The sequence below is a fragment of the Jaculus jaculus genome, chromosome 8 (genome assembly GCF_020740685.1).
Source record: "Jaculus jaculus isolate mJacJac1 chromosome 8, mJacJac1.mat.Y.cur, whole genome shotgun sequence".
Taxonomy (NCBI): Eukaryota; Metazoa; Chordata; class Mammalia; order Rodentia; family Dipodidae; genus Jaculus; species Jaculus jaculus.
The window spans coordinates 127367360-127388584 of NC_059109.1; the positions used below are offsets into that span (position 1 = coordinate 127367360).

Sequence of the window (21225 nt, forward strand, 5' to 3'; positions counted from 1 at the left end):
TTGTTTCATTAATGCTCCTTTTCTATCAGTAAACTCAGTGAGTGTCTAAGCTTCAGCCTGTTGTGTAGCTGATGGTGTCTGTATGACATAGTCTACTCAGGTTTTTAAGATACTTACTCGTTTTAGATTTCTTCACGCATGGCTATGTTTCTGATTGAGGTGAGCAATGAAGAAATAGGTTAGATTTGATAACATTGAGGGGCCTTCTAAATTGCTATTCTGTATTAGAAGCAATTGTATAGAATATCTTGCTTAGATGTTACACTGCTGGAATGAACCTCCAAACCAGACACAGTTTATGGGAGGAAGGGGATTTATTTCAGCTCGCAGATCCAGGGGAGTTCCGTCTGTGTGGAAGAGGCGGGCCCTCTGTCACAGAGCCAAGCAGAGAGAAGCCACTGCCTCCCAGCAAACACTAAAAAGATCAGCAGACACGAACCCCACCAGAGCTCAGACTGCTTTTTTACACCTTTGGGCTGGAAATCAGATCTGCCCCCAAACACATCTTAGGGCTGTACCCCAGGATCTACCCGCAGTGACACTTCTTCAAGCCAGGAGGCTGAAATTCAAGTTACAAAGAGAGAATGGGCCTGCCAGGGCCTCAAGCCACTGCAAACTAAATCCAGACGCATGCACCACCTTGTATATCTGAGTTTTGAGTCTTCACTAGCAAGCACCTTAACTGCTCAGCCATCTCTCCAGCCCCTAAGTGACAAGCTTTAATAAAACACCTGAGTGCTGAGGGGACATACATTCAAACTACCACAAATGTACATTGTCAGAAAATAATTATGAAATGATTGGTGAATCCGGTGACTAAGATTCACATTAAAAGATTGAATTTGTTTCCGGTCTTTGATTTTGATTTAGTGAAAAATTATCCCTTCTTAAGTCTTTTTCTATACTGTTGAGTAAAGTGCTTGAGAGAGTTTCTGTGAGGAACTGTGTTCTACTTGTGGAAGTACATTAGAAGTGAATTTCTAGCTCAACAATATATTGGAAAATGTCCCTTCATTGGAAATGTCAAAATAATGTTGACGTGCCTCGGTATTAGATATATGGCACGATTTCAAGACCATAGATTACTTGGAAAGCAAATGGATATTGTATTCCTGATTTCTATTTAGCTGTGTAGGTGATAATCTTTAATTGTATGAGGTCAGAATTTAGAATTAGCTCAGTATGAATAGACAAATCTTAGAACCAAGCATACTATGAAGTTCTTAGGACATATTTCTCTTAAATGGGCTTTCTAGCTCAGAATATGCTTTTAACTATAACTTGTAATTTAAGAGCTGACCATGTAAGAACGTCATGAACTGTATTCCCCTCTCATTCTTTAAAAAGTATTTCTAGTTATTTAAGCTGGGCGTGGTGGCACACGCCTTTAATCTCAGCGCTTGGTAGGCAGAGGTAGGAGGATTGCTGTGAGTTTGAGGCCACCCTGATACTACATAGTGAATTCCAGGTCAGTCTGAGCTAGAGTGAGACCCTACCTCGAAAACCAACCAAACAAACAAAACATTGTAGTTAGTTACTTATTTGCAAGGAGAGAGAAAATGAGTCTAGGTGCACTGAGGCCTGTAGCTACTGCAGACGAACTCCAGATGCATGTACCACGTTGTGCTTTATGTGTGTACTGGGAAATTGAACCCAGGCTGTCACACCTGTTCTTAAATAGTGAAATAGTTGAAATAGTTTATTTCTTAAATAATTATCTTTTTTCGTTTGGGTAAATGCTCTCCCCAGGATTGTAGTTAGGATTTTGTACCAGTACCTTCCAGGTAATGAATGAGCTGCGTTGCTGGGGACACTAGAACCAGGAGAGAGCACATTTGAGCCAAGAGAATGCCCGGGGTTCTGTGAACCATGCGGCCTGCTGATCTGATAAGGTCAACAGAAAGAGTTGCACGCGTCTGTGTGTAGATGTATTTATGTTTTTCTTCATGCACATAAACACATGTGGGCCACTGGTTTAGAATGATGAGTTAATTTAGTGATTTCTTCAATAGAGATTTTTCTGCTTTAGGTTCTCTGTTTTTCTGTTGATATTGATATAGTTTATGGTGACAGAATTTGTTACAGTAGCATTCTTTTTTTTTTTTTTTTTTTTTGAGGTAGGGTCTCACTCTAGTTCATGCTGACCTGGAATTCACTGTCTCAGGGAGGCCTTGAATTCTCAGTGATCCTCCTACCTCTGCCTTCTGAGAGCTGGGATTAAAGGTGTGCACCACCATGCCCGGCTATGTTTTCTTTTCTTTCTTTCTTTCTTTCTTTCTTTCTTTCTTTCTTTCTTTCTTTCTTTCTTTCTGTCTGTCTGTCTGTCTGTCTGTCTTTCTGTCTTTCTGTCTTTCTGTCTGTCTGTCTGTCTTTCTGTCTTTCTGTCTGTCTGTCTGTCTTTCTGTCTGTCTTTCTTTCTTTCTTGAGTAGAGGTCTTGTAATTGAGCCCAGCTATCCTCAAGCCCATCCTCCTGCTGATGGGAGGCGTGCATGTCCCTCAGCAGTGCTCTAGGTGGAACTTGGGGCCTTACCAGTGGTGGTCAAGGGTGCTGCCCGTTCCCAGTTGGACAACATGTCCCACCCTTGGTATATTGAGGTCTTGCTGGATGGCCCAAGCTGGCCTTAAACTTGTGATCCTCCTGCCTCAGTCTCTCAAGGGCTTAGGGTAACAAGTGTGTGTTATCTATCATGTCCTGCCAGGCCTTGTTTATCTTTTGTGAGACTCGCGTTTTATTTTGGCTTTTCTTTTTGGTACTAGGGTTTCTAACTAGACCCTCAAACATGCTAGTCATGATTGATAGTTTTGAAAATTTAATACTCCTGAGATTATATTTTAAGTATACAATACTAGACAGTAACCATTCATCAAGTAACCATTAATCAACACCCCAGAATATCTTGTAAATCTTGTCAGCCATAACATTTTACCAAAATTATAGGATGAATTGTGTTTGTATTGATGGTTTATAGCTAGCATGTTTATAAAAATGATGTGGGAGGGGTTGGATTGATGCCATTTGTCAGGAGTAACAGATCACAGCATCATCTTTTTATTTATTATTTTTGAGAGAGAGAGAAAGAGGCAGAGAGAGGGAGAGAGAATGGGTGCACCAGGGCCTTCAGCCACTGAAAATCAACTCCAGATACATGTGCATCCTTGTGCATCTGGCTTATGTGGGTCCTGGGGAATCAAACCAAGGTCCTTTGGCTTTGCTTGTAAACACCTTAACTGGTAAGCCATCTCTCCAGCCTTTTTTTTTTTTTTTTTTAAATTTTGATTTTTGTTTTTTTGAGGTAGGATTTCCCTCTAGCCCAGGCTGACCTGGAATTCACTCTCTTAAGTCTCAAGAGCCCTCCTACCTCTGCCTCCCAAGTGCTAGGATTAAAGGCATGGGCTGCCACACCCAGCCTTATTTTTGTTTTTAAAGCTGCATGTCACTCCCAGGCATGGTGGCATATGCCTGTAAATCCTGCATTTTGAAGATAGAGGCATGAGGATAAGGAGTTCAAGGTCCACTTCTGCCGTACATGACACTTATTCTCAAGAAACAAAAACAACACAAAAATGCTTAGTTTTCACTTTTACTGTTCTTCCTGGTTGTCTTGTGCCACCTAGTGGACATTTATGTTCTTAATATATGTCTCTACCTGGAGTGCCAGATGCATTTTAGCATTAAAAATGCTGTCTAGGGGCTGCAGAGATGGCTTAGTGGTTAAGGCGTTTGCCTGCAAAGCCTAAGGACCTAGGTTTGATTCTCCACGTCCCACATGCGTCCGGAGTTTGCTTGCAGTGGCTAGAAGCCCTGGTGCACCCATTCTCACTTACTCTCGCTCACTCTTTCTCTCTCCCTCTCTCTGTCTCTAATAAATAAATTTTTAAAAAGTCTTTTAAAAATGATATGTGGGAGTTAACAGGCTAGCGCCAAGGGAAAGAAGGAAGAAAAAGATAATATACAAGATATAGAAGACAGAAACAGGAGAAGATTAAGGCTAGTCTTCATCATACCCTCTCCAGGGCCCTGTGATTCAGGACCTGATTAAGGTTCAACCATACAATCTCTTTTAGGAGGTAGAATTTTTTTTAAACTTTTTTTTTGTTTGTTTGGCTTTATTTGTTAAATTTTTATTAACATTTTCCATGATTATAAAAAAATATCCCATGGTAACTCCCTCCCTCCCCACCCCCACACTTTCCCCTTTGAAATTCCATTCTCCATCATATTACCTCCCCATTACAATCATTGTACTTACATATATACAATATCAACCTATTAAGTATAGGATGTAGAATTTTATGGTACTATTGCCATTTGGTCCAGTTTTATGTCCCCTACCCCCCCGCCCCCCCCTCCTGTTGTGTGCTTCTTGAGATACTTACTGCGTATGTCAGCATCTTGGGCCCATCTAGGTTAGGAGCCACAGATGAGTGAGACCAGGCACCGATTATCTTTCTAAAACAAACCCAACATGGCTCAGGGAAATCTGTAGAAGAGGAGGTGGAAAGATTTTTAGAGCCACATGTTCCTTCATTATGCACAAAGACATTGCCTCTTACCCATAACTTACGGCTAACCCCACAATGCACGACCCATATTCCCCAGGGAGGCGGGAGGACAGGGAGGAGGCTAACGATGGTACCAACATGACTGTATGCTCACTGTGTATATAACTAATAAAAAAAATGCTCTCCGTTTGACCTTTGTTGGTTGACATGGAAATTTTTAGAACAGTGATTGCCTTGTTCAAACACGCTTATCACATATAAAATTCTCAGTAAATGAAAACCTAATAGACACCTCAAATTATAAACGACTGAGTTAAGATCTGCTGTTCTTTCTTAAGAAGACATACCCTATATTCATCTTCTTAATCTTTGAAAGTTAAGCCCAAACACATTATTTTTCCATCAGTCAAAATTTAAATAATTATTGCTATGTGGCTCAGTTGCCATCCCCATCACCCCAAGAAGTTTACTTTTTCCATCTGCTGTCTAAGGAGACTCTAAAGGAGGCTCACATTATGATTTGTACAATCTGGTTTTATTTTGACTTCACAGAAGAAAAGCGGATGATAAAAATAGTGAAGTACCCCATGGAATAAAATGCTACCTAGAAAAATGGCTTGGGTAATTTCCATTTGTCATTTAAAGAGTTCTTAGCAAATAACTATTTGGGTATAAGTTAATTGTGTATTTTATCAATATTGAGGCATTGGTAGTCTCTTATCAAACATAATGAGGAGTGCTTATCCTGTTTTGTTGTTGTTGTTGGGCAGTGGGTGAGACATGGTCTCTTCAAGCTATCCCGTCCTGGACTTTTGTGCAGACCAGCGGGGCTCTTGCTCTTGCCCAGCCTTCTTCGTGCCACTACCCCGAGCCAGATGGCATATTCTTTGTGAGAGATTCAGTATGCACTTTTTTGTTTTGGAGGTAGGTAGGGTCTTGCTCTAGCTCAGAGTGACCTGGAATTAGTCTCAGGCTGTCCTCAAACTCACGGCAGTCCTCCTCCCTCTGCCTCCCAACTGCTGGGATTAAAGGCGTGCGCCACCACGCCTGGTTTATAAATAAAACTTACGTTTGGAAAGTACTTCCAAATTGCAGGATGCAGATGCTTTCATAGAAACATGTATATTTTATAATGCTTTTAACTTGATTATTATTCTGTCCTAGTTGCTGACCTTGTTCAAGATGAGTGGACTAGGGGAGAGCTCTATGGATCCGCTGGCCACTGATTCACGAAAACGCAAATTGCCATGTGATACTCCAGGCCAGGGGTTGGTAACATTAACCGATGATGTTTTACCTCTCCCCATGCTGCCCTGCTTGCTATCAAAGTTGAAGGATTTCTCTTTCTTTCTTCTTACCTTTCCTCCCTCCCTGTTTTTTTTTTTTTCTTTTTTTTTTTGAGGTAGGGTCTCACTGTAGCCCAGGCTGATCTGGAATTTACTATGTAGTCTCAGGGTGGCCTTGAACTCACAGTGATCCTCCTACTTCTGCTTCCCCATTGCTGGGATTAAAGGCGTGTGCTACCACGCCCAGCTGAAGGATAGCATTCAGCTCTTGTCATTGATACTTTATGACTTAGGCTTTTAGTGTAGACATGTGACCAAGATGTTCATCTCATGTTGTAGCCAGCCCTGTTTTTGCTGACTCAGATAAGAGGAACATGGTGCCAACTTGATGTCTGAGCAGAAAGTCTAGGCATTAGGACCAAGTGACATGTTATTTCAAATAAGGATCTTTGATATCCTTTAAGAATATGAACTCATATTTTAGCATTTGTGAGTTTCATCGCTTCCTGAGTGAACTTAGAAGTTTCAAAATAGAAAAATACTGTGATCTGTCTAGTGCTCCACTAGGTTTTTAAAAAATATTTAATTTATTTGTTTATTTGATAGAGAGAATATGAATGGGTGCACCAGGGCCTCCAGCCACTGCAAACGATCTCCAGACTCATGTGCCCCCTTGTGCATCTGGCTTACGTGGGTCCTGGGGAATTGAACTGGGGTCCTTTGGCTTTGCAGGCAAACGCCTTAACTGCTAAGCCATTTCTCCAGCCCTCCATTAGGTTTTAATACTGTCAGTTTTCATCAGTAGTGGAAAAATAAAACCCTACAACTTAGGAAGCTTCATTCTAAAAAGTTCCCATTTTCTTATGACTCTATAGTTACTTCTATAAGGTGAAGAGTATTCCTCCTGTTTTTTTGAGGTAGCTCACTCCATCCCAGGCTGACCTGGATTTCACTGTGTTGTCTCGGGGTGGCCTCAAACTCACGGCGTTCCTCCTACCTCTGCCTCCCGAGTGCTGGGATTCAAGGCATGTGCCACCACGCCCCGGCTCCTGTTTTTTATACAAGGGACCCAAGGTTAACTCTTCCCAAGACCACTTGGCTAATAGAAGGTGGACTTAATCTTGGCCTTCATGAATTCTGTGGTGCGCCGTTCCTGCCACACGCGTTCGGCTAGGTTCTGTTGAGTGTGTTTAGTTCGCTTTCACGTGAGACTAACGGGGTCGCATGGGGGCAGGTTTTGCTCAGACTTTCGGTGAGACGTGTATCTTGGCCTTTTTCCCTGTTTAGTCTTGCCTGTAGTGGTGAAAAGTGGAGACGAGAGCAGGAGAGCAAGTACATTGAAGAGTTGGCTGAGCTAATATCGGCAAATCTCAGTGATATTGACAATTTCAACGTCAAGCCAGATAAATGTGCGATTTTAAAGGAAACAGTGAGACAAATACGCCAAATAAAAGAACAAGGTAATACAAAGTAAGAAAAACTCCCAAACCTTTCAGAGGGAAGCTCTTAGTGTGTTTACGTATCTCCTGCTTCTCCCCGAGCCTTTTCTGTTAGGTGCTGGGCAGTGAACCCAGGGCCTCTCTCATGCTAAGCACGGGCTGTTTTGAACGACATCCCGAAGCCTTGGGGGTTTGCCAGCTATGCTTTTTAGGAACAGTGAGCAGAATTGGAGAAGAGTACTGCTCGCCTCATAGATGATGTTGTAAAGGAAGCCAAGGGGCTAAGTACTGAGCACATGTTATATGGAAAGGGAAGTTTCTTTTGCCTTCCTGGGTGACACTGAAGTTATTTATTTATTTGCGACAGAGAGGCAGATAGGAGAGAGAGAGAATGAGTGGGTATATCAGGGCCTCCAGCCACTGCAAACAAACTCCAGTTGCATGAGCCACCTTGTGCATCTGTCTTACGTGCGCCCTGGAGAACTGAAACTGGGTCCCTTGCTTTGCAGGCAGACGCCTTAGCTGCTAAGCCACCTGTCCAGCCCAGACTTTAAACTTAAATGTAGGGCTGTGCGCACGCTCACACATGTTGCCCTGTGTGTATGCATCTTTGAGCTGTTTTTGGGGACTGTTTGCAGGTGTATGTATTGTACCCCTGAAATATGTGATTCATGACGTGACCTTCTGTCTTCAGGAAAAGCCATCTCCAGTGATGATGACGTGCAGAAAGCAGACGTGTCTTCTACGGGACAGGGCGTCATCGATAAAGACTCCTTAGGGCCACTGTTACTCCAGGTATGTGGAGAGCCTGGCTCTCTAGAGCGTGTTGTGTTTTGATTGCATTAATAAATTACCCATATGTGAATATTTTTATATTTGAATAAGTATCACATGTACATATGCTTGGCAATGACAGAAAAAGGACCCCCCACCACCTCCATTAAGCAGAACTTAGTGTTGTAATCACAGTGGTAAATTACTTTGCTTATAGTGGATCATTAAGGTGTGCCCCTCCAGTAAAAACTACAGTTGCAAACCACGTGTGTACAAAGTGCACAGACAGAAGTGTACACACAAGTGGGAAGCTGGGCGTGGCTACATGCAGGGCCGGCTAAGGCAGGAGTGAGTCGGAGGCCTCCTGGGGCTGTGGAGTAAGTGCTGCTCAGTCTGTGCCGAGCAAGACCCCACCTCAGAAAAGAACAAGGCTCACACCTTTAATTCCAGCACCGGGAGGCAGAGGTAGGAGGATCGCTGAGAGTTTGAGGCCACCCTGAGACTCCATAGTGAATTCCAGGTCAGTCTGAGCTAGAGTGAGACCCTACCTTGAAAAACAAAGAAACAAAAACAAACAAAAAAAAATAGTAAAGAAAACAAAACAAAAGAACAGAGGTAATGTTTGCTTTTTACTGTGTTGTCATATGGCCTTTTCTCTCTGTGTGTACATCCCTGTTATCTCCTGAATCTCTTTATAAGGGTACCAGTCATACTGGATTAGAGTCACCTTTTATGATTCTTCACAGGTCCTTGAGAGTAAGAGCTTGAAAATATATATTTCAAGGGATAGAATTTGTATAACAGCTTATATTTCATTTAAGGCATTGGATGGTTTCCTGTTTGTGGTGAATCGAGATGGAAACATTGTATTTGTGTCAGAAAATGTCACACAATATCTACAATATAAGCAGGAGGACTTGGTTAACACAAGTGTTTACAGTATCTTACATGAAGAAGACCGAAAAGATTTTCTTAAAAATTTGCCAAAATCTACAGGTAGGTTCTTTTCCCCCCCCCCTTTTCTATTTTGCTTTGCAATAGGGTCTCTAGCCCACCCAGGCTGACCTTAAACTAGCTCTGTAGACCACATTGGCCTTGAACTTACATGGTGCTCTTCCTACCTCAGCCTCCCAAGTGCTGGGGTTCCATCACACCCAACTAATTTGAAAGACAGAGAGTGAATACGGATATGCCTGGACCTCTTGCCATTACAAAGAAGCTCCACACACATGTGCCACTTTGTGCATCTGGCTTTACGTGGGTCCTGGGAATCTAATCCAGAGCAGCAGGCTATGCTTGCAAGTCCCTTTAACCACTGAGCCATTTTCCCTCAACACTGTTTTGTTTATTTCAATTTGCTTGATAGAAAGACAGAGTCTTACTATGTCATCCAGGCTAACCTTGAACTCGTGGATTTCCTGTCATTGCCTCCCAAGCCCTGGTGTCATAGGCACTTGCTTCCTACCATGCTTGGTTACAGGTAGGCTGTTAGTGCATACTTCAGAAATATGCTTGAATTTTCTCTTTGGTTATTATTATTTTTTCTTTTTTTGTGAGACAAAGTTTTATTGGGTTAAAAAAAAGAGAACAAGAAGAAAGCTGGTGCACCAGCTCTGCATCCCAAGAGTTCAGGATCTCAAGATGCAGCCCTGAACCATTCGGAGTGTCAGCTTTTATTGGAAATAACCACATGATGTTTATAGTAAAAACAGGATTGGGAGTTAAACCAAAAAATCACACACTGTTAAACAAGGGGAGGGTTGTTACAAGAAGTCACAGGTTATATAGGTTCTTTGATTATTTCTTAAAAAATTGAACATTCTTTTTAAGAAGCCAGAAGCTAAAATTTGCTTAGAGAAAGGTAAGGGATCGGGGACTGGGGCTAAAGTTGCTTACTTGCAAAGCCTAGACTTGATTTCCTAGTACTCATGGAAAGCCAGGACACAAGCGGTACATGTGTTTAGAGTTCGCTTACAGCAGCAAGAGGCCCTGTCATGTTCATAAATTCATTCATTTGTTACTCTGTCTTTCTCACTCAAGTAAATAAATAAAAAGAAAAAAAACAGAAAGAAAGTAAAAGAAACTGGGCTTGGTGGCACACACCTTTAATACCAGTACTTGAGAGGCAGAGGTTAGAGGGTTGGTGTGAGTTTGAGGCTACCCTGAGACTACCTAGTGAATTCAAGGTCAGCCTGGCCTAGAGCGAAACCCTACCTCAAAACAAAAACAAAACAAAAGATAAGCGATTACCAGCAACATTTTCGAATGTAGCCTCATAATTTGGCATACATTTCATTAGGTCCAAATGTTCAATAAGATTCCCAATAAGGTTGAAATTACTCAGTTTTATGTATCATTTTTCTGGTATGTTAACGTTGCTGTCACAACAGAAAACCGATGAGAAACTGTAGCTTGAATTGTTTCCTTTTTCTTTGGTGGTGGTTGATACAGGTTCTCACTGTGCTCAGGCTGGTTTCCATTTCGTGGGTTAAGCAGCCCTCCTGTCTTCTGAGGAGCCGGGGCAGCTCTCTGTACCACTGTATCCAGCTTAGCCTGTCCCAGCTAATCAGTCACTTCAATTTGTTTTCCAAAGTTAATGGAGTTTCCTGGACTGAGACCCAGAGACAAAAAAGCCATACATTCAATTGCCGTATGTTGATGAAATCAACTCATGATATTTTGGAAGACATGAATGCCAGTCCTGAAATGCGCCAGAGATACGAAACCATGCAGTGCTTTGCCCTGTCTCAGCCACGAGCTATGATGGAAGAGGGAGAAGGTAAGAGTCATGGCAGAGAGACGCACCCTCCGGAATACCCCTTGTGACTCTTTTTACCAAGGTCATGTCCTTGCTTGCCTATTGAATAGTCGTCTTCAAAAGTAAACGAATTTCTGGCTAAGGTTCTCTCTCTCTCTCTCTCTCTCATTTTTATTTATTCATTTATTTGACAGAGAATGGGAGCGCCAGGGCTTCCAGCCACTGCAGACAAAATCCAGACGCATGTGCCCCTTGTGCATCTGGCTAACGTGGATCCTAGGGAATCGAACCTGGGTCCTTTGACTTTACAGGCAAACACCTTAAACACTAAGCCATCCCTCACAGCCCAGGTTTTCTTTTTATATACGTAGACTTGCAATCCTGCATGATCTGTGTGGCCCGCCGCGTTACTACGGGAGAAAGAGCGTTTCCATCAAATCACGAGAGCTTTATTACTAGACACGACCTTTCAGGTAAAACCTGGGTGTGCGCGCACATCTTCTCCTTAGAAGTCATTAAGATTTTGAGTTTTCTACCCTCTGTGATGGATTCTTTATGTATACTAAAGAGCCCACATCTATTACTCAACTCTGAAAAGATTTCACAAAAACCCCAGGCACTTTGGTATATTTTATATTGAAAATTCTGCAAGTAAGCAAATAATATTAATGTAGAGCGACCTGGGTGTATCTCCAAATAGTATTTTATATAAGAATTATTGTTTCTTTTCTATAACTTCAAACCCATATATTATTAAGGAACACATTTTGAGAATTAAAATTAGAATTTTTGAGAGTAATTCTTGATGTCATCATGAGCTTCGAGCTGGGCATGGTGGTACTATTCCATACCATAGAAGTTGGTTACACAGCTTTGGAATGGATGTTTTCAGTAATTAGTTTTAAATTTATTTTCCTTTCCCTTTCCTTCTGCTCTTCCCCTCCCCGTCTTTTTTCCTCCCTTTTTCTCTCCTTCTGTTCCTTTCCCCTCCCTTCTTCCCTTTTTCATTTCTTTTCCCTTCTGCCCCCCTCCCCTCAACTTGCCTTTCTTTTCCTTCCTTCCTTTCATCTGATGTAGCCCCAGCCTGGCTGGCAACTCCATGTATGATTGAGGATGCCCTTGAACTCCTGACTCTCCTGTTGCCACCTCCCGAGTGCTAGGGTTACCGATGTGCCCAGCGCACTCACTGTGACGGTTGTTGAATTCTAGATGTCATGCCCACTTCTCAGTCACTCTTCCCACTGAGCCACATCCTCAGCTAGTGTGAAGTTTCTAAGTGCAACAGCATTTTGCAGGTCAGCAAGAATCGCACTGAAATCACAAATCGGATCCCTGGCCAGCGTCTGTACCATTCTTAGTACCTCGATGTACTCACCAGCTCCTCTGTTCAAGAATTCTTAGGAGTCCCCAACCCACCTCATGGCCCCAGTGGATGGGTCTAGTTAGAGCCCTTAGGCCACTGGTGTCCAGCCCTACCCATGGTTGTCTAGTAGTCCACCCTGATCACCTCATTAGAACACTCGGGTGCTCAGAGAGCATCCTTTGAGTCACTAACGGATAGTCCAAGAGCTTTAGAAGCTCTGTGTCAGGAACTAAATGGAGACAATGATTATTTTGCCCTGTGATGCAACATGGACCTGTGGGAAAGAGCGTCCTGCCTGCTTGTGTGCTTATAGGTAACATGATGAATAAGGAGCTTCTGTCAGAGAAGGCAGATTGAAGGTCTTGCCTTTCCTTCTCCAGTGCTAAGTTGGGTGTAAGCAGCGGTACATCCTGGTGGGAAATACTTAGACCTTTCTTTTATGCTCACTAGGAAAAGTCGTCAACATAGATACAAATTCACTGAGATCGTCCATGCGACCTGGCTTTGAAGATATAATCCGAAGATGTATCCAGAGATTTTTTAGTCTTAATGATGGGCAGTCATGGTCTCAGAAACGTCACTATCAAGAAGGTAAAGACACTTGTATTAACTATGCTCGAAAGCCATTATATTGTTGTTACCTTATAGGAAAATTACTTGAGCTTACTTCATAGTCCAGTCTTTGATGGATTTCAAAAACATACTTGAGGAACAGTTCCTTCCTGTTCTCGTATGTATTTGTCTTGTTGATTGCACTGGTGTGTTTTTCCCATAGCTTATATTCATGGCCATGCAGAAACCCCAGTGTATCGCTTCTCCTTGGCTGATGGAACTCTTGTGACTGCGCAAACAAAGAGTAGGCTCTTCCGCAACCCCGTCACAAATGATCGCCATGGCTTTGTCTCCACCCACTTTCTTCAGAGGTAACGACACATGAGTGTGTATTCACACTGAGCCTGTCCGTGTTCTAAACGCCTTCTCACTAATGGGAAAAGGGAGACATTTTAACAAGGATAGAACGCAGGAAAGTGTTGCATCTTTGCATCTGCTGAAGTGAATTTAGATTCTTACATTGTTTTCTTTATGCTAGGTTTTTTTTTTTGTTTTTTTTTTTTTTTTTTTTTTTTTTTGTTTTTTCGAGATAGGGTCTCACTCTAGTCCAGGCTGACCTGGAATTCACTATGTAATCTCAGGGTGACCTTGAACTCACGGTGATTCTCCTACCTCTGCCTCCCGAGTGCTGGGATTAAAGGCATGCGCCACCACGCCTGGCTCTTTATGCTATATTTTTATATAAAAGTATTTCCCACTAAATACTTGTTTCCTGGGAAGGCATGGGAATGGGAAGGTTAGTATGTAAAAGAGTATATAAATTCTGGTTGTAGCTATTATTTTCCATTTCATGTGTGTATGTATGTATTCGTTCATGTGTGTGGTCATGTGCCATGGTGTGCATGTGGAAGACAGGACAGTCCCTCAGTGGTGAAGTCTCTCGTTCACTGCTAGGCTAGCTGGCTTGTGAGCTTCTGTCTCTGCCTCCCGTCTTGCTGTAGACAGCCTGCTGGGGTTACAAGAACCAGTGCAACTGTGTCTGGCTTTATGAGGGTGCTGGGATTCGGACTCTTTTATTTCATTTCTTTTTGTTTTTCATTTAAAAAGTATTTAATTAATTAATTTATTTATTGGAGGGGGGAGAGGGAAAGGAAGAGAGAATGGATGTACCAGTGCAAATGAATTTCATGTGCATGTACCACCTTGTGCATCTGGCTTACATGGGTGCTGGGGGAAATGAAACCTGAGTCTTTAGGCTTGGTCGGCAAGCACCTTAACCACTAAACAATCTCTCCAGCCCCCATCTTTTCATTTCTTTCTTTTTTTCCCTGAGGTAGGGTTTCAGTGTAGTCCAGGCGGACATGGAATTCACTACATAGTCTCAGGGTGGCCTTGAACTCACAGTGTTCCTCCTACCACTGCCTCCCGAGTGCTGGGATTAAAGGCATGCACCACCATGCCCAGGTCCATCTTTTCATTTCTAATGATGTGTTTATATTGTTTTGGGGACTGATTTTAAAATTAAAAAGGGAAATGTAGTATATTGATGACAGATGAATAACACATGAATTAAGGTGGTCACTCACTGATGTAATTCACACGTACTTAGCAGTTCAGCCCGTGCTGTGTGGCAGCTCTAGGATGACATATATTAAGATTCCAGACAACGTGGCTGTTGGACCCACACAGTGCAGTGGTGGTGTTAACTCACTTACAGTCTCTGGCTTATTTAAAAATGTTAGGGCTCTAGAGAGATGGCTTAGCAGTTAAGGTGCTTGCCTGTAAAGCCTAAGGATCCAGGTTCTATTTTCCAGTACCCACGTAAGCCCGTTGCATAAATATTCATGTGTCTGGAGTTCCTTTGCAGTGGCTAAAGGCCTGGCATGCCCTTTGTCATTCTCTTATCTGCCTCTCTCCCCCTCTTTCAAATAAAAGTTTGTAAAAAACACGAAAAGAACTTGTCACTGGCAATATTAAAACAAAACAAAACAAAAACGGTAGGGGCTAGTGATGTCCTTTATTTGGTAAAGCGCTTGCCTGGAATGCCTCGTTCGGTTGAACTATAGCACACAGAAGTGAGACGTGGTGGCACATGCCTTCAATCTCAGAGAAGTGGAGGCAGAAGGGTTAGAAGTTCAAGACCAGCCTGGGCTTAATGAGACTCTGCCCAGAAAACAAACAGAAAGCCAGGTCCAGAATGCAGGCCTGTAATTCTAGCTACTCATGAGGCTGATGCAAGAGAATTCTAAGTTCATGGTCTGTCTGGGATACAGAATGAATTCAGATGGCCTGTGTCATTTAGAACCTGTTAAGAACTAAAAGAGGTCTGGGGGTCTAAACCAGTGGTAGGAGGTTTACTTAGTCAAGTGCAAAGCCCTAGGTTTACCTCCTCGTATCATGCAAAAAGGGAAGATATGTTACTAGGTTCATTTGTTGATCAGTACCCAAATTGGATTTGTTATGGATTTGGAATGGCACTTGAAAGAAGTTATATTTATGGTGCCTCCCTCCCAACTCCCCTTTATACGTATCTGCAACCAACCTTCCTTCCTTCCTTCCTTCCTTCCTTCCTTCCTTCCTTCCTTCCTTCCTTCCTTCCTTCCTTCCTTCCTTCCTTCCGTCCTTCCCTCCCTCCCTCCCTCCCTCCCTCCCTCCCCCCCTCCCTCCCCCCCCCCTCCCTCCCTCCCTCCCTCCCTCCCTCCCTCCCTCCCTCCCTCCCTCCTTCCAAGTAAAATTTGGTTCTGTCTCCCTCTCTCTTTCAGAGAGCAGAATGGGTATAGACCAAACCCCAGTCCTATGGGACAAGGTGTTCGACCTCCCGCAGCAGGCTGTGGCATGAGCATGTCTCCAAACCAAAGCTTACAGATGCTGAGCAGCAGGGCCTACGGCTTGGCAGACCCCAGCGGCACAGGACAGATGAGCGGAGCTCGGTATGGGGCTTCCAGTAACATGGCCTCACTGACGCCTGGGCCAGGCCTGCAGTCGCCCTCTTCCTACCAGAGCAGCAACTATGGGCTCAGCATGAGTAGCCCCCCACATGGCAGTCCTGGTCTTGGCTCCGGCCAGCAGAATGTCATGATTTCACCTCGTAACCGTGGGAGCCCAAAGATGGCCTCTCATCAGTTTTCCCCTGTAGCAGGTACTGAGCCTAAGTATTTCCTTTTCTTTTTTCTTTCCGTACCACTGCAGTCCTTACCAACTTGATTTTATCATAGCAACTTTAACTTTGTTTTTTCAAGCAGCTTGTGACGGTCTGATTCTCTTTATTTTTTTTTTTCTCCAAATCCAGGTGTGCACTCTCCCATGGGATCCTCTGGCAATACTGGGAGCCACAGCTTTTCCAGCAGCTCCCTCAGCGCCTTGCAAGCCATCAGTGAGGGCGTAGGGACTTCTCTCCTATCTACTCTGTCCTCACCAGGGCCCAAATTGGATAACTCTCCCAATATGAATATAAGTCAACCAAGTAAAGGGAGCAGCCAGGATTCCAAGAGCCCCTTAGGCTTGTACTGTGACCCGAGCCCAGTGGAGAGCTCCACGTGTCAGTCAAATAGCAGAGATCACCTCAGTGACAAAGAGAATAAGGAGAGCAGCAGCGCGGGCCCGGAGAACCCGAGGGGTCCTTTGGAAAGCAAAGGCCATAAGAAGCTACTGCAGCTGCTCACCTGCTCCTCTGATGACCGAGGCCGCTCCTCCCTGGCCAACTCCCCCCTGGACCCAAGCTGTAAAGACTCTTCGCTCAGTGTCACCAGCCCCTCTGGAGTGTCGCCCCCCACATTGGGAGGCGTGTCTTCCACATCCAACGTGCACGGGTCTCTGTTGCAAGAGAAACATCGGATTTTGCACAAGTTGCTGCAGAACGGGAACTCGCCAGCGGAGGTAGCCAAGATTACAGCCGAGGCCACGGGCAAGGACACCAGCAGCACGCCTTGTGCAGAAGGAGGAGTCCGGCAGGAGCAGCTGAGTCCTAAGAAGAAGGAGAACAACGCGCTTCTTAGGTACCTGCTGGACAGGGATGACCCGGGAGACACCCTCTCCAAAGACCTCCCGCCCCAGGTGGAGGGAGTGGAAACTAAGATGAGCCAGTGCGGCGGCGGCGGCTCCACCAATCCTAGCTCGAGTCAAGAGAAAGACTCCAAGATAAAGACAGAAGCAAGCGAGGAGGTATTTTCTGTGTACTCCAGCCCAGTCATTATGTTTCCTTACTTGCGAATAAGCTGATGTGTTCCATATAAATCCGTGTGTGTGCGCGTGCATCTGTGTGCACGTGTGTGGAGGCCAGAAGACGGCTTTCTAGTGCTGTCCTCAAGAAGGCCTCCCACCGTTTTCAGGGTCTCACTGGCCTGGAGCCCACCAGGTAGCCCCAGGCTCTTGCCTGTCTCTGCCTCCTCTGGTGCTGCCGTGCCCAGCACTTTAGTTGGGCACTGTGGTTCCTATACAGACCCTTGTTACCATAGGCTAGGCACTTGGGTCATTTAGCCATCTCCTCAGCCCCCTTTTCGTTTATGGTTTATTTAAGGGTAGTTAATCTTGAGCCTTCATTTTTTTTTTTGTAATTATTTTTTTGGTGTCAGTAAAGTGTTTTGGGGCATTTTAGGAATATATTTTCTTTTTTTTATTTTTATTTTTATTTTTTTTTAATTTTATTAACATTTTCCATGATTATAAAATATATCCCATGGTAATTCCCTCCCTCTCCACCCCCACACTTTCCCATTTGAAATTCCATTCTCCATCATATTACCTCCCCATTACAATCATTGTAATTACAATATCAACCTATTAAGTATCCTCCTCCCTTCCTTTCTCTACCCTTTATGTCTCCTTTTTAACTTACTGGCCTCTGCTACTAAGTATTTTCATTCTCACGCAGAAGCCCAGTCATCTGTAGCTAGGATCCACATATGAGAGAGAACATGTGGCTCTTGGCTTTCTGGGCCTGGATTACCTCACTTAGTATAATACTTTCCAGGTCCATCCATTTTTCTGCAAATTTCATAACTTCATTTTTCTTTACCGCTGAGTAGAACTCCATTGTATAAATGTTCCACATCTTCATTATCCACTCATCTGTTGAGGGATATCTAGGCTGAGGAATATATTTTCAAGCAGAGAGAAACCGAGAGAAGAGAGACATTAATTAAGATAGAATACCAGGATTGCCAGCTGCTGCAAGCAAACTTCAGATGCATGTTCCACTGTATGCATCTGGCTTTACATGGGTACTAGGGAATCGAACTCAGATTGTTGGCTATCACGGGCAAACACCTTAGCTGCTGAGCCATCTCTCCAGCTAGGAATATATTTTCTAAATGCAACTAAAAGTAACTCTTTAGTGGCCAATTAGAATTGCTTTCATGGATTTATGTTGGAACGAGCAGAGTAAAAACAAAAAAAGTATGTCTCATTTGAAAGCATTGAGCCCAGTGGTTGGTTTATCCCAGTGGTTTAAACTGAACTTTTCAGGAGGAAGTTGAGCCATTGGGTCATACAAAAGGAAATAGCCTTTGGATTGGAAATTATTATTTTAGGTAACTGCTGTATTTTATCTGTTCCTTTTTTATATTGTCTCTCCTGGTGAATATATTTTGTAGCTGAGTATTATATGCAGGGTAATTTAAAGATTTTATTTCAGGGGTCTGGAGATTTGGATAATCTAGATGCTATTCTGGGCGATCTGACTAGTTCTGACTTTTACAACAACACTGTATCTACAAATGGCAGTCACTCAGGACCCAAGCAACAGACGTTTCCAGGAACTAATAACTCTCTAGGTAAGAAGAAAGTAGGGTTTTTCTTCTTGGGGGGTGGCAGGCATGGGAAGAAGGTACTCAGATAGAAATCTGAGGGGCCCAGGCTGACTTGTAACTCGCCATCCTCTGACCTGTGTGGAGATCACCGGTGTGTGAGTCTCGCTTGCTTCTTTCTGGCTTTTAAAAATCTGTCTGGCCCAGTTGTATGTGCTCCTACAGGAAGACCCGGATGTAAGGAGCATTCATAACACTAGAACACATTGAGCCTCTCAGTTTCTTTTACTAATTGATAGGGTGTTTATTGAGGTATTTTTCTGACCCCCCCCCCATCTCCTCCCATCCCCACCCAATTCTTTTTCTTTCTTTCTTTATTTTTTTTTTGGTTTTTCGAGGTAGGGTCTCACTCTGGCTCAGGCTGACCTGGAATTTACTATGTAGTTTCAGAGTGGCTTCGAACTCAAGGCGATCCTCCTACCTCTGCCTCCCCAGTGCTGGGATTAAAGGCGTGCACCATCACGCCCAGCTCCCACCCAATTCTTTAAAAAATTCCTCTTTCTCACTAATGGGCCAAGAACCACGGCACTCACTGGAGCCTAATGACTTAGATAAAACCCGAACTAGTTGGACTTGCTGACTCACACCTTTAACCCCAGAACTCAGAGACTAAAGTAGGAGAACGCTGTGAGTTCGAGGCAGCCTGGGCTGCAGAGTGAGTTCTAGGGTAGTCTTGGCTTGAGACCCCCACCTCAAAAACCAGGCCAACTGTTGATCACACACCTTAAGGAATCTGGTTTGATGAGTGTTTCCTTCACTGTTCATTTCTGCCTTTTCTCTAAGTTCTTTGCTATTGCAACAGGTTTACACATTCATCAGTGCCCCCTCCCCAAGATACTGTGTGTGTCAGCGAAAAAGAATAATTTACTTTAGAATTGTAGTTCCAATCTGGAGAAGCAGATGAGTTGAATTAGTTTGGACAAAGAAAAAGGGAAAAAATGTATAGTTCATTGTTCCTTCATCAAAAGGCAGGCCAAACTTACTTTATTTACTATGAAATTACAAACAGAATATGCTTTATGTACATGTGAAAGAACTGCCAGGAGTTTGAAACATTGGTGAACTGTCTCTCCTCTGTTCTCTCCCTCGCCCCTTTCTTCGGGCGCCGGGGCCGTGCGTCCAGGGCCTCGCATGAGCTGTCGCTATGACTTGGAGCAGTAAGGGGCCCTGTTAGGCTGCAGCAGGGCACCTGCCTTTCAGCCAGCGCTGACAGAGTCTCTTCCTCTTTATTCGGAATGCACCCTCCCCTTGGCATGCACCCCTCCCCTTGGCGCAGTGTTTATTTTGTGGAGGAAGAAGGTGTTTGTTTTTGTGAGAAAGACATTTTTGTGGGAAGTGGTGGTATTTGTCTTGCGCTTGATTAAGTATCGGCTCACCAAGGAGGACGCTGTGCTTCTGTCTCCGCAGGGTTAAGAAGTCCACAGTCTGTGCCGTCCACTCGCCCGCCTTACAACCGGGCAGTGTCCCTGGACAGCCCGGTTTCTGTGGGCTCAAGTCCTCCAGTGAAGAGCATCAGTGCTTTCCCCACGTTACCAAAGCAACCCATGTTGGGTGGGAATCCAAGGATGATGGATAGCCAGGAAAATTACGGCTCAAATATGGGTAGGTTATTTCTACTTAGTTTTAAACTTTTTTTTTTTTTTTTTTTTAATTTGCAAGCAGAGAGAGATAGAGAGAGAATAGGCACACTAGAGCCTGTAGCCACTGCAAATGAACTCCAGACTCATGTGCCCCTCGTGCATCTGGTTTATGTGGGTCCTGGGGAATTGAGCCAAGGTCCTTTGGCTTTGCAGGGAAACACCTGAACCACTAAGCCATCTCTCCAGCCCTCTGCTTAGTACTTAAAAAAAAAAATTCATTATTTATTTATTTATTTGACAGAAAGAGAGAGAGATAATGGGCACACGAGGGCCTCTAACCACTGGAAGTGAACTCTAGACTTAAGCATCCTCTTGTGCATCTGGCTAACGTGGGTCCTGGGGAATTGAACCTGAGTCCTTTGGCTTTGCAGGCAAATGCCTTACCCACTAAACCATCCCTCCAGCCCTCTCCTTAGTATTTTTGATTAACCTTTTTCCCCCTGGGAAAAGCACAATTAAAATACCCAAAACCATTTAAATAATTGAGATTAAGAAATGTTTTTTAAAAAGTATTATTAAGCCAGGAGTGGTAGCGCACGCCTTTAATCCCAGCACTCGGGAGGCAGAGGTAGGAGGATTGCTGTGAGTTCGAGGCCACCCTGAGACTAGATAGTAGATTCCAGGTCAGCTTGAGCTACAGTGAGACCCTACCTCGAAAAACCAAAACGAACAAGCCCAGGAAGTATTAACATGCTTCCATTTTGAGTTTCCTTTACTTTATGCCTGGTTACTTAAACTTGTAAAAAAATCTTTTAATTTAGGACATTTTAAAAATGTTTTAAAAATGTTTGTTTATTTGAGGGGATATGAATGGGCCTCTAGCCCCTGCAAATGAACTCCAGACACATGCACCACCTTGTGCATCTGGCTTACATGGGTACTGAGATCAAACCTGGGTCCTTTGGCTTTGCAGGCAAGTGCCTTAACTGCTAAGCCACCTCTCCAGCCCTAGTTTAGGATATTTTCTAGCCTCTAGTGAATATTGGGGAATAGTGGCGTATTGGAACTATCTTCATAGTTGGCCAGCCTTATGTTTAGCATGACAAAGTGCTATGTCACAGCCACTGTTGACATAGTGACGCTACCTATAGTAAAAATTTTTTTT

At 43.7% G+C, this 21225-nt stretch overlaps 1 protein-coding gene across 2 annotated transcripts in view; it reads left to right on the forward strand.

Annotated features, from left to right (window-relative positions):
• Positions 1-21225, forward strand: part of Ncoa3 (nuclear receptor coactivator 3) — a 96128-nt gene that overhangs the window by 60929 nt on the left and 13974 nt on the right. For both annotated transcript variants that reach the window (XM_045155905.1, XM_045155906.1), the window contains exons 3-14: positions 5669-5772; positions 7078-7250; positions 7924-8024; positions 8825-8999; positions 10597-10782; positions 11133-11234; positions 12575-12715; positions 12900-13047; positions 15439-15815; positions 15966-16837; positions 18309-18447; positions 19888-20082. In XM_045155905.1, the coding sequence (XP_045011840.1) occupies positions 5687-5772; positions 7078-7250; positions 7924-8024; positions 8825-8999; positions 10597-10782; positions 11133-11234; positions 12575-12715; positions 12900-13047; positions 15439-15815; positions 15966-16837; positions 18309-18447; positions 19888-20082 (2695 nt within the window). In that variant the 5' untranslated portion in view covers positions 5669-5686. The remainder of the gene's footprint in view (positions 1-5668; positions 5773-7077; positions 7251-7923; positions 8025-8824; positions 9000-10596; positions 10783-11132; positions 11235-12574; positions 12716-12899; positions 13048-15438; positions 15816-15965; positions 16838-18308; positions 18448-19887; positions 20083-21225) is intronic.